Source organism: Triticum dicoccoides, chromosome 4A, assembly GCF_002162155.2.
Source record: "Triticum dicoccoides isolate Atlit2015 ecotype Zavitan chromosome 4A, WEW_v2.0, whole genome shotgun sequence".
Taxonomy (NCBI): Eukaryota; Viridiplantae; Streptophyta; class Magnoliopsida; order Poales; family Poaceae; genus Triticum; species Triticum dicoccoides.
In genome coordinates this window covers 327655471-327670728 of record NC_041386.1, presented here as the reverse complement: position 1 = coordinate 327670728, position 15258 = coordinate 327655471, and the positions used below count along the sequence as shown (strand labels likewise).

At 41.6% G+C, this 15258-nt stretch overlaps 1 protein-coding gene and 1 pseudogene across 1 annotated transcript; both read left to right on the top strand.

The window, feature by feature from the left end:
* Positions 1–4450, top strand: LOC119285866 (annotated as a pseudogene).
* Positions 4451–5554: 1104 nt separating this feature from the next.
* On the top strand, positions 5555–7451 carry LOC119283511 (ATP synthase subunit a, chloroplastic-like). The gene is made up of 3 exons (XM_037563025.1): positions 5555–6459; positions 7084–7170; positions 7420–7451. Exons 1-3 carry the CDS (start codon positions 5742–5744, stop codon positions 7449–7451), a joined length of 837 nt encoding a protein of 278 aa, XP_037418922.1. The 5' UTR covers positions 5555–5741.
* The last annotated feature ends 7807 nt before the right edge of the window (positions 7452–15258 follow it).

Below are 15258 nucleotides of genomic sequence, written 5' to 3'. Positions count from 1 at the left end.
GAAAAGGGGGTACTTATGTATGGTGGAACGGGCCAATCTGGTCTTTCATAATAAAGAGATAGATGGAACTGGTATGAAACGACTTATTAGCAGATTAATAGATCATTTTGGAATGGGATATACATCCCATATACTGGATCAACTAAAGACTCTGGGCTTCCATCAAGCCACTACTACATCGATTTCGTTAGGAATCGAGGATCTTTTAACAATACCCTCTAAGGGATGGTTAGTCCAAGACGCGGAACAACAGAGTTTTCTTTTGGAGAAACACTATTATTATGGGGTTGTACACGCGGTAGAAAAATTATGCCAATCTGTTGAGATATGGTATGTGACAAAGTGAATATTTGAAACAAGAAATGTATTCAAATTTTCGGATAACAGATCCTTCTAATCCAGTCTATCTAATGTCTTTTTCAGGAGCCAGAGGAAATGCATCTCAAGTACACCAATTAGTAGGTATGAGAGGATTAATGTCGGGCCCTCAAGGACAAATGACTGATCTACCTATTCAAAGCAATTTACGCGAGGGACTTTCCTTGACAGAATATATAATTTCCTGCTATGGAGCCCGCAAAGGGGTTGTAGATACTGCTGTGCGAACAGCAGATGCTGGATATCTTACATGTAGACTTGGTGAAGTAGTTCAACATATTATTGTGCGTATAAGAGATTGTGGTCCTATCCGAGGTATTTCTGTAAGTCCTCAAAATGGGATGACGGAAAAACTTTTTGTCCAAACACTAATTGGTCGTGTATTAGCAGACTATATATATACATCGGTTCATGATGCATTGCCACGCGAAATCAAGATATTGGAATTGGATTAGTCAATCGATTCATAACTGCCTTTCGAGCACAACCATTTCGAGCACAACCAATATATATTAGAACCCCCTTTACTTGCCGAAGCACTTCTTGGATCTGTCAATTATGCTTTGGCCGGAGTCCTACTCATAGTGATCTGGTCGAATTGGGAGAAGTCGTAGGTATTATTGCAGGTCAATCAAATGGGGAGCCAGGGACTCAACTAACATTAAGAACTTTTCATACTGGCGGAGTATTCACAGGGGGTACTGCCGACCTTGTACGATCCCTTTTGAATGGAAAAATAAAATTCAATGAGAATTTGGTTCACCCCACATGTACCCGTCATGGGCAGCCTGCTTTTCTATATTATATAGACTTGCATGTAACTATTCAGAGTCAAGATATTCTATATAGTGTGAATATTCCCACAAAAAGCTTGATTCTAGTGCAAAATGATCAATATGTAAAATCCGAACAAGTAATTGTGGAGATTCGTGCCGGAACGTCCACTTTACATTTTAAAGAAAGGGTACAAAAGCATATTTATTCTGAATCAGACGGCGAAATGCACTGGAGTACTGATGTTTACCATGTGCCCGAATATCAATATGGTAATCTTCACCGATTACCAAAAACAAGCCATTTATGGATATTGTCAGTAAGTATGTGCAGATCAAGTATAGCGTCTTTTTCACTCCACAAGGATCAAGATAAAATGAATACTTATGGTAAAAAAGATAGGGAAATTCTTGATTATTCAACGTCGGATCGAATCATGTCCAATGGCCATTGGAGTTTTATCTATCCTTCTATTTTTCAAGATAATTCAGATTTGTTGGCGAAAAAGCAAAGAAATAGGTTCGTCATTCCATTACAATATCATCAAGAACAAGAGAAAGAACTAATATCATGGGTTGGGATTTCGATTAAAATCCCCCTTATGGGTGTTTACGTAGAAATACTATTTTTGCTTATTTTGACGATCCTCGATACAGAAAAGATAAAAAGGGTTCATGAATTATTAAATTTAGATATAGGACCCTAGAAGAAGAATATAGGACTCGAGCGTAAGACTCAGAAGAGGAATATGAGACCCTAGAAGACGAATACAGGACCCAAGAGGACGAATATGAATATGAAACCCTAGAAGAATCTAAATATGGAATCCTAGAAGACAAATACGAATATGAAACCCTAGAAGACGAATATGGGAGCCCAGAAAACGAATATGAGAACCCAGAGAACGAATATAGGACTTTAGAGAAAGACTTAGAAGAGGAATATGGGAGCCCAGAGAGCAAATATAGGACCCAAGAGGACGAATATGGAACTCTTGAGGAAGACTAGAAGACGAACATGGCAGCCCCGGGGAAAGCGCAGAGGAAAAATATGGTACTTTAGAGGAAGACTCAGAAGAAGATTCAGAGGACGAATACGAGAGCCCAGAGGAAGATTCCATCTTAAAAAAAGAGGGTTTGATTGAGCATCAAGGAACAAAAGAATTTAGTCTAAAATACCAAAAAGAAGTAGATCAGTTTTTTTTTCATTCTTCAAGAACTTCATATCTTGCCGAGATCTTCATCCCTAAAGATACTTGACAATAGTATTATTGGAGTGGATACACAACTCACAAAAAATACAAGAAGTCGACTAGGCGGACTGGTCCGAGTGAAGAGAAAAAAAAGCCATATGGAACTCAAACTATTTTCCGAGGATATTCATTTTCCTGAAGAGGCGGATAAGATATTAGGTGGTTGTTCGATACCGCTAGAAAGACAAATAAAACACTCTTAAGGAATCAAAAAAAGGAAAAATTGGGTCTATGTTCAACGGAAAAAAATTCTCAAGAGCAAGGAAAAGTATTTTATTTCCGTTCACCCTACAGTGGCATATGAAATGGACGAAGGAAGAAATTTAGCAACACTTTTCCCGCAGGATCTCTTGCAAGAAGAAAATAATCTTCAAATTCGACTTGTCAATTTTATTTCTCATGAAAATAGCAAGTTAACTCAAAGAATTTATCACACAAATAGTCAATTTGTTAGAACTTGCTTAGTAGTGAATTGGGAACAAGAAGAAAAAGAAAAGGCTGGTGCTTCCCTTGTTGAGGTAAGAGCAAATGATCTTATTCGCGATTTCCTAAGAATTGAGTTAGTCAGTCCACTATTTCGTATACACGAAAAAGGTATGGTAGGACAAGTGCAGGTCCAATTCCCCATAATAGGTTAGATCGCACCAATATCAATTCTTTTTATTCCAAGGCGAAGATTGAATCACTTAGCCAACATCCAGAAGCTATTGGCACTTTGTTGAATCAAAATAAACAATACCACTCTTTGATGATTTTGTCGGCATCCAACTGTTCTTGAATTGGTTTATTCAAGAATTCAAAACATCCCAATACGATAAAAGAATGGAATCCTAGAATTCCTATTCGAGAAAGTTTTGGACCCTTAGGCGCTATTATAGCTAGTATATCGCATTTTTCTTCATCTTAATATTTACTAACTCATAATAAAATCCTGTTAAAAATATTTGTTCGTTGAAAATTTAAAACAAAGCTTCCAAGTACTTCAAGAACTTAAATACTCTTTAATAGATGAAAATAAAAGGATTTCTAATTTCGATAGTAACATAATGTTGGATCCATTCCTTTTGAATTGTCACTTTGTCCATCATGATTCTTGGGAAGAGACATTGGCAATAATTCACCTTGGACAATTTATTTGTGAAAATGTATGTCTATTTAAATCGCACATAAAAAATCTGGTCAAATTTTCATTGTAAATATGAATTCCTTTGTTATAAGAGCAGCTAAACCTTATTTGGCCACTACAGCAGCAACTGTTAATGGTCATTATGGAGAAATCCTTTACAAGGGAGATAGGTTAGTTACGTTTATATATGAAAAATCGAGATCTAGTGACATAACGCAAGGTTTTCCAAAAGTGGAACAAATCTTTGAAGCGCGTTCAATTGATTCATTATCCCCGAATCTTGAAAGGAGAATTGAGGATTGGAATGAGCGTATACCAAGAATTCTTGGGGTCCCTTGGGGATTCTTGATTGGAGCTGAGCTAACCATAGCCCAAACTCGTATCTCTTTGGTTAATAAAATCCAAAAGGTTTATCGATCCCAAGGGGTACAGATCCATAATAGACATATAGAGATTATTATATGCCAAGTAACATCAAAAGTGCGGGTTTTCGAAGATGGAATATCTAATGTTTTTTCGCCTGGGGAATTAATCGGACTATTGCGAGCGGAACGAGCAGGACGAGCTTTGGATGAATCGATCTATTATCGGGTAATCTTATTGTGAATAACAGGGCCTTCCCTAAATACCCAAAGTTTCATATCTAAAGCAAGTTTTCAAGAAACTGGTCGAGTTTTAGCAAAAGCTTCCCTACGAGGTCGCATTGATTAGTGAAAGGCTTGAAAGAAAACGTAGTTCTGGGGGGATTATACCTGTTGGTAGAGGATTCCAAAAATTTGTACATCGTTCCCCACAAGAGAAGAACCTTTATTTCTAAATAAAACAATCTATTCGCGTCAGAAATGAGTGATTTTTTGTTTCTCCATACAGAATTAGTTTCTTCAGATTCTGACGTAACAAACAATTTTTATGAGACCTAAGAACCCCCATTTAACATTTAACCCTATATCATTTAAGGATACATAAAAAATATTTTTTTTACTTTACTAGACTTTTGAACTTAGAACACTAACAGGTTAAATTTTAGATTTTTAAGATTTTTATTTTAATAAGTAAAACAAGTCAGTTAATTCATTAAGGTGGTTATGTTTATACCATGTATCAATGGCCAACTCTTATCTTAGTACAAGGTTCTCTCGGAACAATTATTATTTATTTCAAGCTATTTCGGATCTTTCTTAATCTTCAAAAAGAACTAAATTCCGTAATGGAATGGTAGGATTAAAAAAAGGAAGTGTGGAAAAAATGACAAGAAGATATTGGAACATTAATTTGAAAGAGATGATAGAAGTAGGAGTTCATTTTGGTCATGGTATTAAGAAATGGAATCCTAAAATGGCCCCTTACATTTCGGCAAAGCGTAAAGGTACTCATATTATAAATCTGGCTAGAACGGCTCGTTTTTTATCAGAAGCTTGTGATTTAGTTTTTGATGCAGCAAGTCAGGGAAAAAGTTTCTTAATTGTTGGTACCAAAAAAAGAGCAACAGATTTAGTAGCATCAGCTGCAATAAGGGCTCATTGTCATTATGTTAATAAAAAGTGGTTCAGTGGTATGTTAACGAATTGGTCGATTACGAAAACTAGACTTTCTCAATTTAGAGACTTAAGAGCACAAGAAAAAAAATGGGAAAATTCCACCATCTCCCAAAAAGAGATGTGGCAATCTTGAAGAGAAAATTATCTACCTTGCAAAGGTATCTCGGCGGGATCAAATATATGACGAGATTGCCAGACTTTGTGATCGTGCTTGATCAGCAAAAAGAGTATATAGCTCTTAGGGAATGTGCCATTTTAGGGATTCCTACTATTTCTTTAGTCGATACAAATAGTGACCCGGATCTCGCGAATATATCGATTCCAGCCAATGATGACACTATGATTTCAATTCGATTGATTCTTACCAAATTAGTATTTTCAATTTGTGAGGGTCGTTCTCTCTAGATAAGAAATCGTTGATTAAGAATATATAGTCAATTCTTGGGCAACTGCGTAAATTTATGGAATCACTTACTTTACTATATCTTTTTTTGCATAGAAAAAAGAAGGGGAATATTGATATATATTAGAGGGTATTGATATATATTATGATCTGATGTGCTTTCTTGGTATCCTAAATATAAGATTAATACTTCAAGTTGCTGAGTTGAGAAAGAGATGGTTGAATCAAAAGAATTCCTTTTTTTAAGTTCAATTTTTATCAGAGGACAATATGAATATTATACCTTGTTCCATTAAAACACTCAATGGGTTATACGATATATCAGGTGTAGAAGTAGGCCAACACTTCTATTGGCAAATAGGATGTTTCCAAATTCATGCCCAAGTACTCATCACTTCTTGGGTCGTAATTACTATCTTGCTAGGTTCAGTTGTCATAGCTGTTCGGAATCCACAAACCATCCTGACTGACAGTCAGAATTTTTTGGAATATTTCCTTGTGTTTATTCGAGACTTGAGCAAAACTCAGATTGGAGAAGAATATGGTGCCTGGGTTCCCTTTATTGGAACTATGTTCCTTTTTATTTTTGTTTCGATTTGGTCGGGTGCTCTTTTACCTTGGAAAATTATAGAGTTACCCCATGGGGAATTAGCAGCGCCCACGAATGATATAAATACTACTATTGCTTTAGCTTTACTCACGTCAGCGGCATACTTTTATGTTGGTCTTAGCAAAAAAGGATTGAGCTATTTCGAGAAATATATTAAACCAACTCCAATCCTTTTACCAATTAACATCCTAGAAGATTTCACAAAACTATTATCGCTTAGCTTTCGACTTTTCGGGAATATGTTGGCGGATGAATTAGTCGTTGTTGTCCTTGTTTCTTTAGTCCCCTTAGTAATCCCTATACCGGTCAGGTTTCTTGGATTATTTACAAGCGGTATTCGAGCTCTTATTTTTGCAACATTAGCCGCAACCAATATAGGTGAATTGACTCTTTTTGGAAATAGTATTTTTTTGAAGCTTAGCTCAATTCATGCATGGTTCCAGATAATCTGCTTGGTTGCAAAAAAATAGTTAGAAGTGCGTATGAATATATAGCCTAGAGTTGTAGGAGAGAGAATAGAATAGACTATATTATGGAATTTTCAAAGTATATATGCATTAAGGAGGGTGGAGTCAGGCTAGATCTATACTATAATATCCTTAATGTCTATAAGTGGAGTCCTCTTTTATTGAGGTTTCCATTTTAGGAAATGATTTTAGAATCCGATTCAATAGAAAAATGAGAAAATATGCAAATAAACTAGAAGAAACAAATGTATATATAGGATATTATATTATATATTCCTAGGTTAGATTCATTATCTAATCTGGTATATGGATATGGAATTCCCTTCCATGTAGTTCGGACAATTCACATTATCATTTCAATTTGATTTCAATTTGTACTTTTTAATTACTTTACTTCTCCCCAATAGAGCTTGGAAGTAAGAATTTATTGGTTGATTGTATCCTTAACCATTTCCATTTTTTTGACACGAGGAACTGCTCACCATGAATCCACTAATTGTTGTTGCTTCTATTATTGTTGCTGGATTGGCCGTAGGGCTTGCTTCTATTGGACCTAGAGTTGGTCAAGGTACTGCTGTAGGACAAGCTGTAGAAGGTATTGCGAGACAGCCAGAAGCGGAAGGTAAAATACGAGGTACTTTATTGCTTAGTCTAGCTTTTATGGAAGCTTTAACAATTAATGGACTAGTTGTGGCACTGGTGCTTTTATTTGCGAACCCTTTTGTTTAATCTTAAAAAAAATTCTTTCGATTTCGATTAGATACTTTTTTCTTTTTTTAGTAAATTGGTATTTGCTTCCGCAATTCCAATTATATCAATACTTTAATTAATTTACTCCTATTTATTACTCCTGGAATTATCTATTTATCAGGACAGATAATACCCCATTCTAAGAAGGGCTGAGTTGAGTATTATTAATTTGGAAGATATGCTCACCTTCTTATTTCCCGTCCTTAGTTTAGGAAAGTGGAAATTTTTTTCCTTTTATTTTATGAATTTTGGAACAGAACATTTCAACAAAGGAAGTCTTTCACCGATCAAACAAGACGTAAGACTTAATCTAAAAGAAATTACTAGATTGAATCTATTTGCATTAAAAAAATCGATCAAAAAAGGGCGAGCGAAGTAAGTGATCGAAAAACTTTGTTCTTTGTTCGTCCTATCTATAAGAGGAGACATATGAAAAATGTAACACATTCTTTCGTTTTTTAGCTCATTGGCCATCTGCTGGCAGTTTCGGGCTTAATACCGATATTTTAGCAACAAATCTAATAAATCTAACTGTAGTGGTTGGTGTTTTGATTTATTTTTGAAAGGGAGTGTGTGCGAGTTGTATATTTCAAGAATAGATTGGATCTATTCGGCTGCACTTTATAATATTTTTTGGTATTTTTCGGATAAATAAGAAAAGGGTGCACGATCTCGATGAATTACTTCTGAATAAATTTAGAAATCATATGGAAGAACCATAGCATTTCACGACTCATTGGTAAATCAACTTTGATTCTCTATAAACCAAGAATGTGATACCATTAACACGGTTAAAGCTAAACTGCTTGAAGTCCAGACAAAAAGAGGTACCCTTTCTACAACTATATTAGTATTAGTACCGAATTTAAACGGGAAATAGCTAATGTAAAATTTATCTGATATAGAACACTCATATCGATAAAATGGTTTGAACTATTTACTAGAAAAAGGGGGCACCCTGCCCTTTTTTAACCAATGCTGAATCGACGACCTATGTATAAAAAAGAGAAATTTTTTGGATTTGAAGAAAAAAAAGAATTCTATTAATTTTCATTTTCCATTTATTTAGTTAGTTTTTCTTAATGAAATTGAAATTATTAACTAGAGGGCAAATAAAAATAAAGAAACAACTTTGCTGACCATGATATATTTTTATCTAGGCGGAAGAGTCCTCTTAATATTTATCTAGTCCTATATAGGTTTCGGTATATTGAAATATAAACATAAAAAAGAAGATAGAGGATAGGCTCATTACTTAAAAAATATGGAAATAGCTGTAGAAAAAAGGAGCGTGAGAGCCAAATGAATCGAATGGTTCATGTTTGGTTTGGGAAGAGATCATAAAAGTTGTAAACTTACAAAATATCTACTTTCATTAAAAGATTTATTAGATAATCGAAAACAAAGGATCTTGAGTACTATTCGAAATTCATAAGAATTGCGTAGAGGGACCATTGAGCAACTCGAAAAAGCTCAGATTCGATTACAGAAAGTCGAACTAGAAGCGGATGAGTATCGAATGAATGGATACTCTGAGATAGAACGAAAAAAAGCAAATTTGATTAATGGTATTTCTATTAGTTTGGAACAATTGGAAAAGTCTTAAAACAAAACCCTTTATTTTGAAAAACAAAGGGCAATGAATCAGGTCCGACATCGGGTTTTCCAACAGGCCGTACAAGGAGCTCTAGGAACTCTGAATAGTTGTTTGAATACCAAATTACATTTCCGTATGATTCGTGCTAATATTGGAATTCTCGGGTCCCTGGAATGGAAGAGATAATTAAATTAATTAGGCCTTGAACTTCTACTTTCGTTTAGAATTTAGGCATTAGTTTTCCCCTTGCTTCCGAAAAAAAGAGTCAAGAAACACTAATGGCAACCCTTCGAGTCGACGAAATTCATAAAATCCTCCGGGAACATATTGAACAATATAATAGGAAAGTAGGGATTGAGAATATAGGTCGCGTAATTCAAGTGGGGGATGGGATTTCTCGTATTATAGGTCTTGGTGAAATAATGTCACGTGAATTAGTCAAATTTGCAGAAGGTACTAGGGGTATTTCTCTGAATTTGGAATCCAAAAATGTTGGGATTGTATTAATGGGCGATGGGTTGATGATACAAGAGGGAAGTTTTGTAAAAGCAACAGGAAGAATTGCTTAGATACCCGTGAATGAGGCTTACTTGGGTCGTGTTGTAAATGCTCTGGCTAAACCAATTGATGGTAAAGGCGAAATTATAGCTTCCGAATCTCGCTTAATTGAATCTCCTGCTCCAAGTATAATTTCCAGGCGTTCCGTATACGAACCTCTTCAAACATGGATTATTGCTATCGATTCGATGATCCCTATAGGGTGTGGTCAGCGAGAGTTAATTATTGGGGACAGACAGACTGGCAAAACAGCAGTAGCCACAGATACAATTCTCAATCAAAAAGGGCAAGGTGTAATATGTGTTTATGTAGCTATCGGTCAAAGAGCATCCTCCGTAGCTCAAGTAGTAACTACTTGCCATGAGGAGGCGGCCATGGAATACACTATTGTAGTACACTACAAAAAAAAGACACATCCATGACATTTTGGGCCGAACGAATTTTTTTTTCTGTCATACATATGACTCTTCTATGATGATAATTGTGACAAAACCCGATATCATCATAGATGTGGTGGGCTCCTACTTTTATGACAAAAAATCATGACAAAAAATGGGCTTTTCGTCTTGGGCAGGCCTAAGACGCAACTGCATGACATTCTTTGGGCCGTCCATGACAGAAAAACCGTGGTAGAAGCGAGGGGGAGGAAAATTTTGGGGAGTTCCCGGTTACGGTGGGAGGTCGGGGGCCGAGCGATGCGCGTTTATCTCGTACACGTACGCACGTGTGTGCGAGGCGTTGGCTCTAACTGAACCCAAGCGAGGCTTTGGGCTCTAACTGAACCCGAGCGATTGCACTACATGCTACACGTTACTGAACCCGAGCGATCGATCGATGGCTGTTAACTGAACCTGATCGAGCGATTCCTTCGCTACTGCTGCTAACTCAAGCCGATCGATGCTGCCTCTGGGATGAATAGTGAGCGTTGTGGGGGGTTTGGATGAACAGTGAGCGATGGCATTGCCTCTGGATGAACAAGACCGCGTGGTGTGGTGGAGGGCTGGATGAACAGTAGATGGTGGAGGGGTGCCCGTGTAAGGGTGGTTGAACAGGACCCGGCGGTGTGGAGGGCTGGATGAACAGTAGACGGTGGAGGGGTGCCCGTGGAGGGGTGGTTGAATAGTAGCCGGTGGAGTAGCGCGCGGTGGAGGCTAGATGAACAGGAGCCCGTGGAGGCTGGAGAAAGTCGACGGTAGCCCGTGGAGGCTGGAGGAGGTCAACGATGGAGATGAACAGTATCCCATGGAGTCCCGTTTTGCGGTACGCCACACCCCTCCCAATGAACAGGACCCCCGTTTCGACCGTAGCGCTCCAACACAAGTCCGTTTCGTCCGTTTTGCGGTACGCCACACCCCTCCCGATCAACAGGACCCCCGTTTCGACCGTAGGAGGTCCGTTTTGTCCATTTTGCGATACGCCACACCCCTCCTGATCAATAGGACCCCCGTTTCGACCGTAGGAGGTCCGTTTCCTCCGTTTTGCGGTATGCCGGACCCCTCCCGATCAACAGGACCCTGTTCTGAACGTAGGAGGTCCGTTTCCTCCGTTGTGCGGTACACCAGGCCTCGTTTCCATCGCCTGTTCCGTCCAAGCCCTCTCGATGAACACGACCATGCATTCCGTTCCGACCCAGCCGGTTGGCTCCCACGCGTTCCGTTGCCTCCCGATGAACACGATGCATTCCGTTGCCTCCCGATGAACACGACGCATTCCGTTGCCTCCCCATGAACATGACACATTCCGTTGCCTCCTCATGAATACGATGACGATGTTGTTTCTCCGTTCTGACCTAGCCATGTACACGAGCCCTGGCCGTACATATGCGTGAGTAGGCGTTTGAGACCCCGCCCGTATGTACACATACGTGCCCGTATTTTCTGTCTTGCACCCTGGCCGCTGTACGTACGTGTACATGCTACGTGCGCGCCTCTACTACGAGATGTACGTGCCTCTACTACGACACGTGCGCGCCTCTACATCCACCAGTATATATGTACGTACACGTTCGCGACCAGAATGACAACGCTACGTACGCTTCGACCAGGTGGGTCCCGACTGTCAGGCACTTCCTTGCCTGCGAAGATGTAGCTGGTGGGTCCCAGCAGTCAGAGGGGCGAATCATTTTTTTTGCCCGGATGCACTTCCTTGCGTGCAAAGATGTAGCTGGTGGGTCCCAGCAGTCAGGGGCAAATGTTTTTTTTGCGAAATACGGTGGCCCGTCCGGTGGGTCCCCGCTGTCAGGTGGAGGAATAATTATTTGCATGTAACAAGGAGGCACTTCCTTGCTGCGGCCGTGGACCCAGCTGTCAGCCTCTCCACGTACAGTCCACGTCCGATGGAAGCCGTTCCTTGACCACATTGACCATGCCGTGCCGAGAGCACCAGGGCGATGGACGACAGCGAGGCCTAGGAAGGGGATGACGCGGAGCCGGGGAAGACGCGATAGTGGCTGCCCACACATAGAGGAGTATGAGGGTTCACTAGTTCGCTGCGGTGTGAGGCTGCCGTCGCCGTAGAATAACAGGGGGTGTGGGTGAGTAGAGGGATGGCCTGGCCAGTGGTGGGAGTAGTAGGGGGCGGTGAGGCCTCCGCCGCATCGTAGCCGGCCACGGAGGCAGGAGCACGAGGCACGACCGGCGCTAGTTTGGGCGGCTGGAGCAAGAAAACTAGAGGTTGAAGAAGCACTACGGCCGTTGGATGGACATCGTACAGTCACTAGAGCTAGAATCGTGCATATTGACTAAGTTGACAAAGCCCTCCGTCCCCGTCAACTTAGTAGGCCCACAAGTCAGCCTGCCACTATACTGGGTCCTAGCTAACAGGGGGAGTATTCATTTTTTTGTGCGTAATAAGGAGGCACTTCCTTGCGTGCGAAGATATAGCTGGTGGGTCCGAGCTGTCAGCGGTGGTAACGTTTTTTTCGCAAAATACAGAGGCCCTGTTGGTAGGTCCCTGATGTCAGGTGGAGGAATCATTATTTTGCATGTAATAAGGAGGCATTTCCTTGCATGCGGCCGTGGACCCAGCTGTCGGCCTCTCCACGTACAGTCCACTTCAGATGCATGTCGGTCGTTGACCACGTTGACCAGGCCGCGCCGAGAGTACCAGGGCGGTGGACGATGACGAGGTCTAGGAAGGGAACGACACGGAGGCAGGGAAGACTCGGCAGTTGTTTCCCATGCGGAGGGGAGTACGACTGTATGAGGGCTTACTGGTTCGTTTGCCGTCGCCGGAGAATAACAGCAGGTGTGGGTGAGTAAAGGGATGGCTAGGCCAGCGATGGGAGTACGGTGGGACGGTGAGGCCTGCGCGGCAGCACAGCCGGCCGTGGGAAGGAGGGAGCAGGCAGTCCGGCGCTTGTTTGAGCGGCTACAGCAGGAAGAGCAGAGATTGAAGAAGCACGACGGCCGTTCGATGGACATCCAACAGTCACTGCTTGTGCGTCAACATTTTTTTAGGAAAGCCTCAAATCTGTGGAAAACAGCATACAACCCATCTGCCATTATTTCTAATAATTTACAGCTCATTTGCTAATTCTTAAGGTTTTTTTTGGAGCCCATATTCTTTTAGTTAGCATTACAGCCCATATTGTGGCCACGGTTAAAAAATTATACGAATTTTTGCATATTTCGGTGTGATCCGAACTGTTTTTAATCCCGAAATTTCGACTCACATTCAAACTGATTTTAAAAATAAATGTATATCAATATAAAATCCAACAAATTCTCCATGCATAAAAATTAATGTAATTTAAAATATTGAAATGAAAAAAAAGATATTTGAAACTAATTGCCGGTTTGATCTGTTTTAAGAATGTACAACCCATTTCTCATTACTGATGGGCCATTTTCTCGGCCAGCCAAATGAAAGCTCTCCTCGTCTTGAAAGATTTGCAGCCCAACAGGCTTGACAAAGCGACTTACTTGGCAAATCACAAAAAAACTGGGATGTGGCCGTGCACCCAGCTGTCAGCCTCTCCACGTACAGTACTCTTTCGATGGAAGTCGTTCCTTGACCTCGTTGACCACGCCGCGCGGAGAGCACCACGGCGGTGGACGACAGCGAGGCCTAGGAATGGGACGACGCGGAGCTGGGGAAGACGTGGCAGTGGAAGCCCGCGCAGACAGGAGTACGAGGGTTCGCTGGTTCCGCTGCGGTGTGAGGCTGCCGTCGCTGCAGGGCCTTTCCAGCGGTGGGAATAGTAGGGGGTGGTGAGGCCTCCGCGGTAGCACAGCCTGCCACGGGAGGCAGGAGCATGCGGCACGACCGGCGCTGCTTTGGGTGGCTGGAGCAAGAAGACCAGAGGTTGAAGAAGCACTACGGCCGTTGGATGGACATTGTACGGTCACTGGAGCTAGAATCGTTCATATTGACTAAGTTGACAAAGCCCTCCATCCCCGTCAACTTAGTAGGCCCACAAGTCAGCCTCACACAATGGTAGGTCCCAGCTAGCAGGGGGTATTCATTTTTTTTGTGCGTAATAAGGAGACACTTCCTTGCGTGCGAAGATATAGTTGGTGGGTCCGACATGTCAGTGGGGGAATATTTTTTTCGCGAAATACAGAGGCCCTTCCGGTGGGTCCCAGCTGTCAGGTGGAGGAATCATTATTTTGCGCGTACAGTCCACGGCCGATGGATGTCGTTCGTTGACCACGTTGACCAGGCCGCGCCGAGAGCACCATGGCGGTGGACGACGGCGAGGCCTAGGAAGGGAACGACACAGAGCCGGGGAAGACTCAGCAATGGTTGCCCACGCGGTGGGGAGTACGAGGGTTTACTAGTCCGGCTGCCGTCGCCGGAAAATAACAGGAGGTGTGGGTGAGTAGAGGAATGGCCTTGCTAGCAATGAAGTAGGGTGGGGCGGTGCGACTTGTGCGGCAGCACAGCCGGCCATGGGAGGCGGGAGCAGGCAGTACCACCGGAGCTGGTTTGGGCGGCTGGAGCAAGAAGATCAGATATTTAAGAAGCAGCACGGTCGTTGGATTAACATCCAACGGTCACTGCTGCTAGAATCGTTTGTGGACTAAGTTGACAAAGCCAAAGTACACGTCAACCTAGTAGACCCACAAGTCAGCCTCCAAATCTGTCCCAAATAGCATACAACCCGAAATTTATAGCCAGATTCAAATTAATTTTATATCTAAATATACCTTAATTTAAATTCAATGAAATTTTACCCGCACAAAAACAATGAAATTTAAAATATCAAAATCCAAAAGAAAACAATATTTTGGAACTAATTGTCTGTTTGCTGTATTTTTTCATTTTACAGCCCATTTATTATTACTTATAGCCCATTTTCTGGGCAAAATGCATCCCTCCTCGTCTTGAAAGATTTCCTTCCCAGCAGGGCGTAGAAAAGCAAGTAGGCCTATGTTGGTTATTCTGCAAAAAACAAAATAGCTGGCTAGCCATTTCAGAAAGGAAAAAAACAACTGGTCTGGTCATGTGCTAAACATATGAAATAAAAGCCTGGGCCAGACGGGCCATGGGTCCCGCACAACCCAGTTGATACCCTTCTCCGTCCCGAAAAAGCAAAATTACTGCGCGCACTGCTGGGTCCCTACTGTCATCCTCACCATGTACAGTCATCTCCTTATTCCTCTTGGTTGTTGACCATGTTGACAACACCAGAGGGCGGCGCCGTGGCGAGCGAACCAAGGTGGATGACGATGGTGAGGCCTCGGACGGGAACAAACAGGAGCCGGGGAAGATCACAGCCAGCCATGGGAGGCGGGAGCAGGCGGTCCCGTCTGCGCTGGTTTGGCTTTGGCGGCTCGAGGAAGAAGAGACTGAAGAAACGCG

Bases quoted from the DNA above. Each gene is read 5' to 3' on its own strand.
- LOC119283511 (XM_037563025.1), top strand. From the start codon at position 5,742: ATGAATATTATACCTTGTTCCATTAAAACACTCAATGGGTTATACGAT. The intron at 6,460-7,083 runs GTGAATTGACTC...GATTGGCCGTAG, and splicing joins ATTAGCCGCAACCAATATAG to GGCTTGCTTCTATTGGACCT. The intron at 7,171-7,419 runs GTAAAATACGAG...TCTATTTATCAG, and splicing joins GAGACAGCCAGAAGCGGAAG to GACAGATAATACCCCATTCT.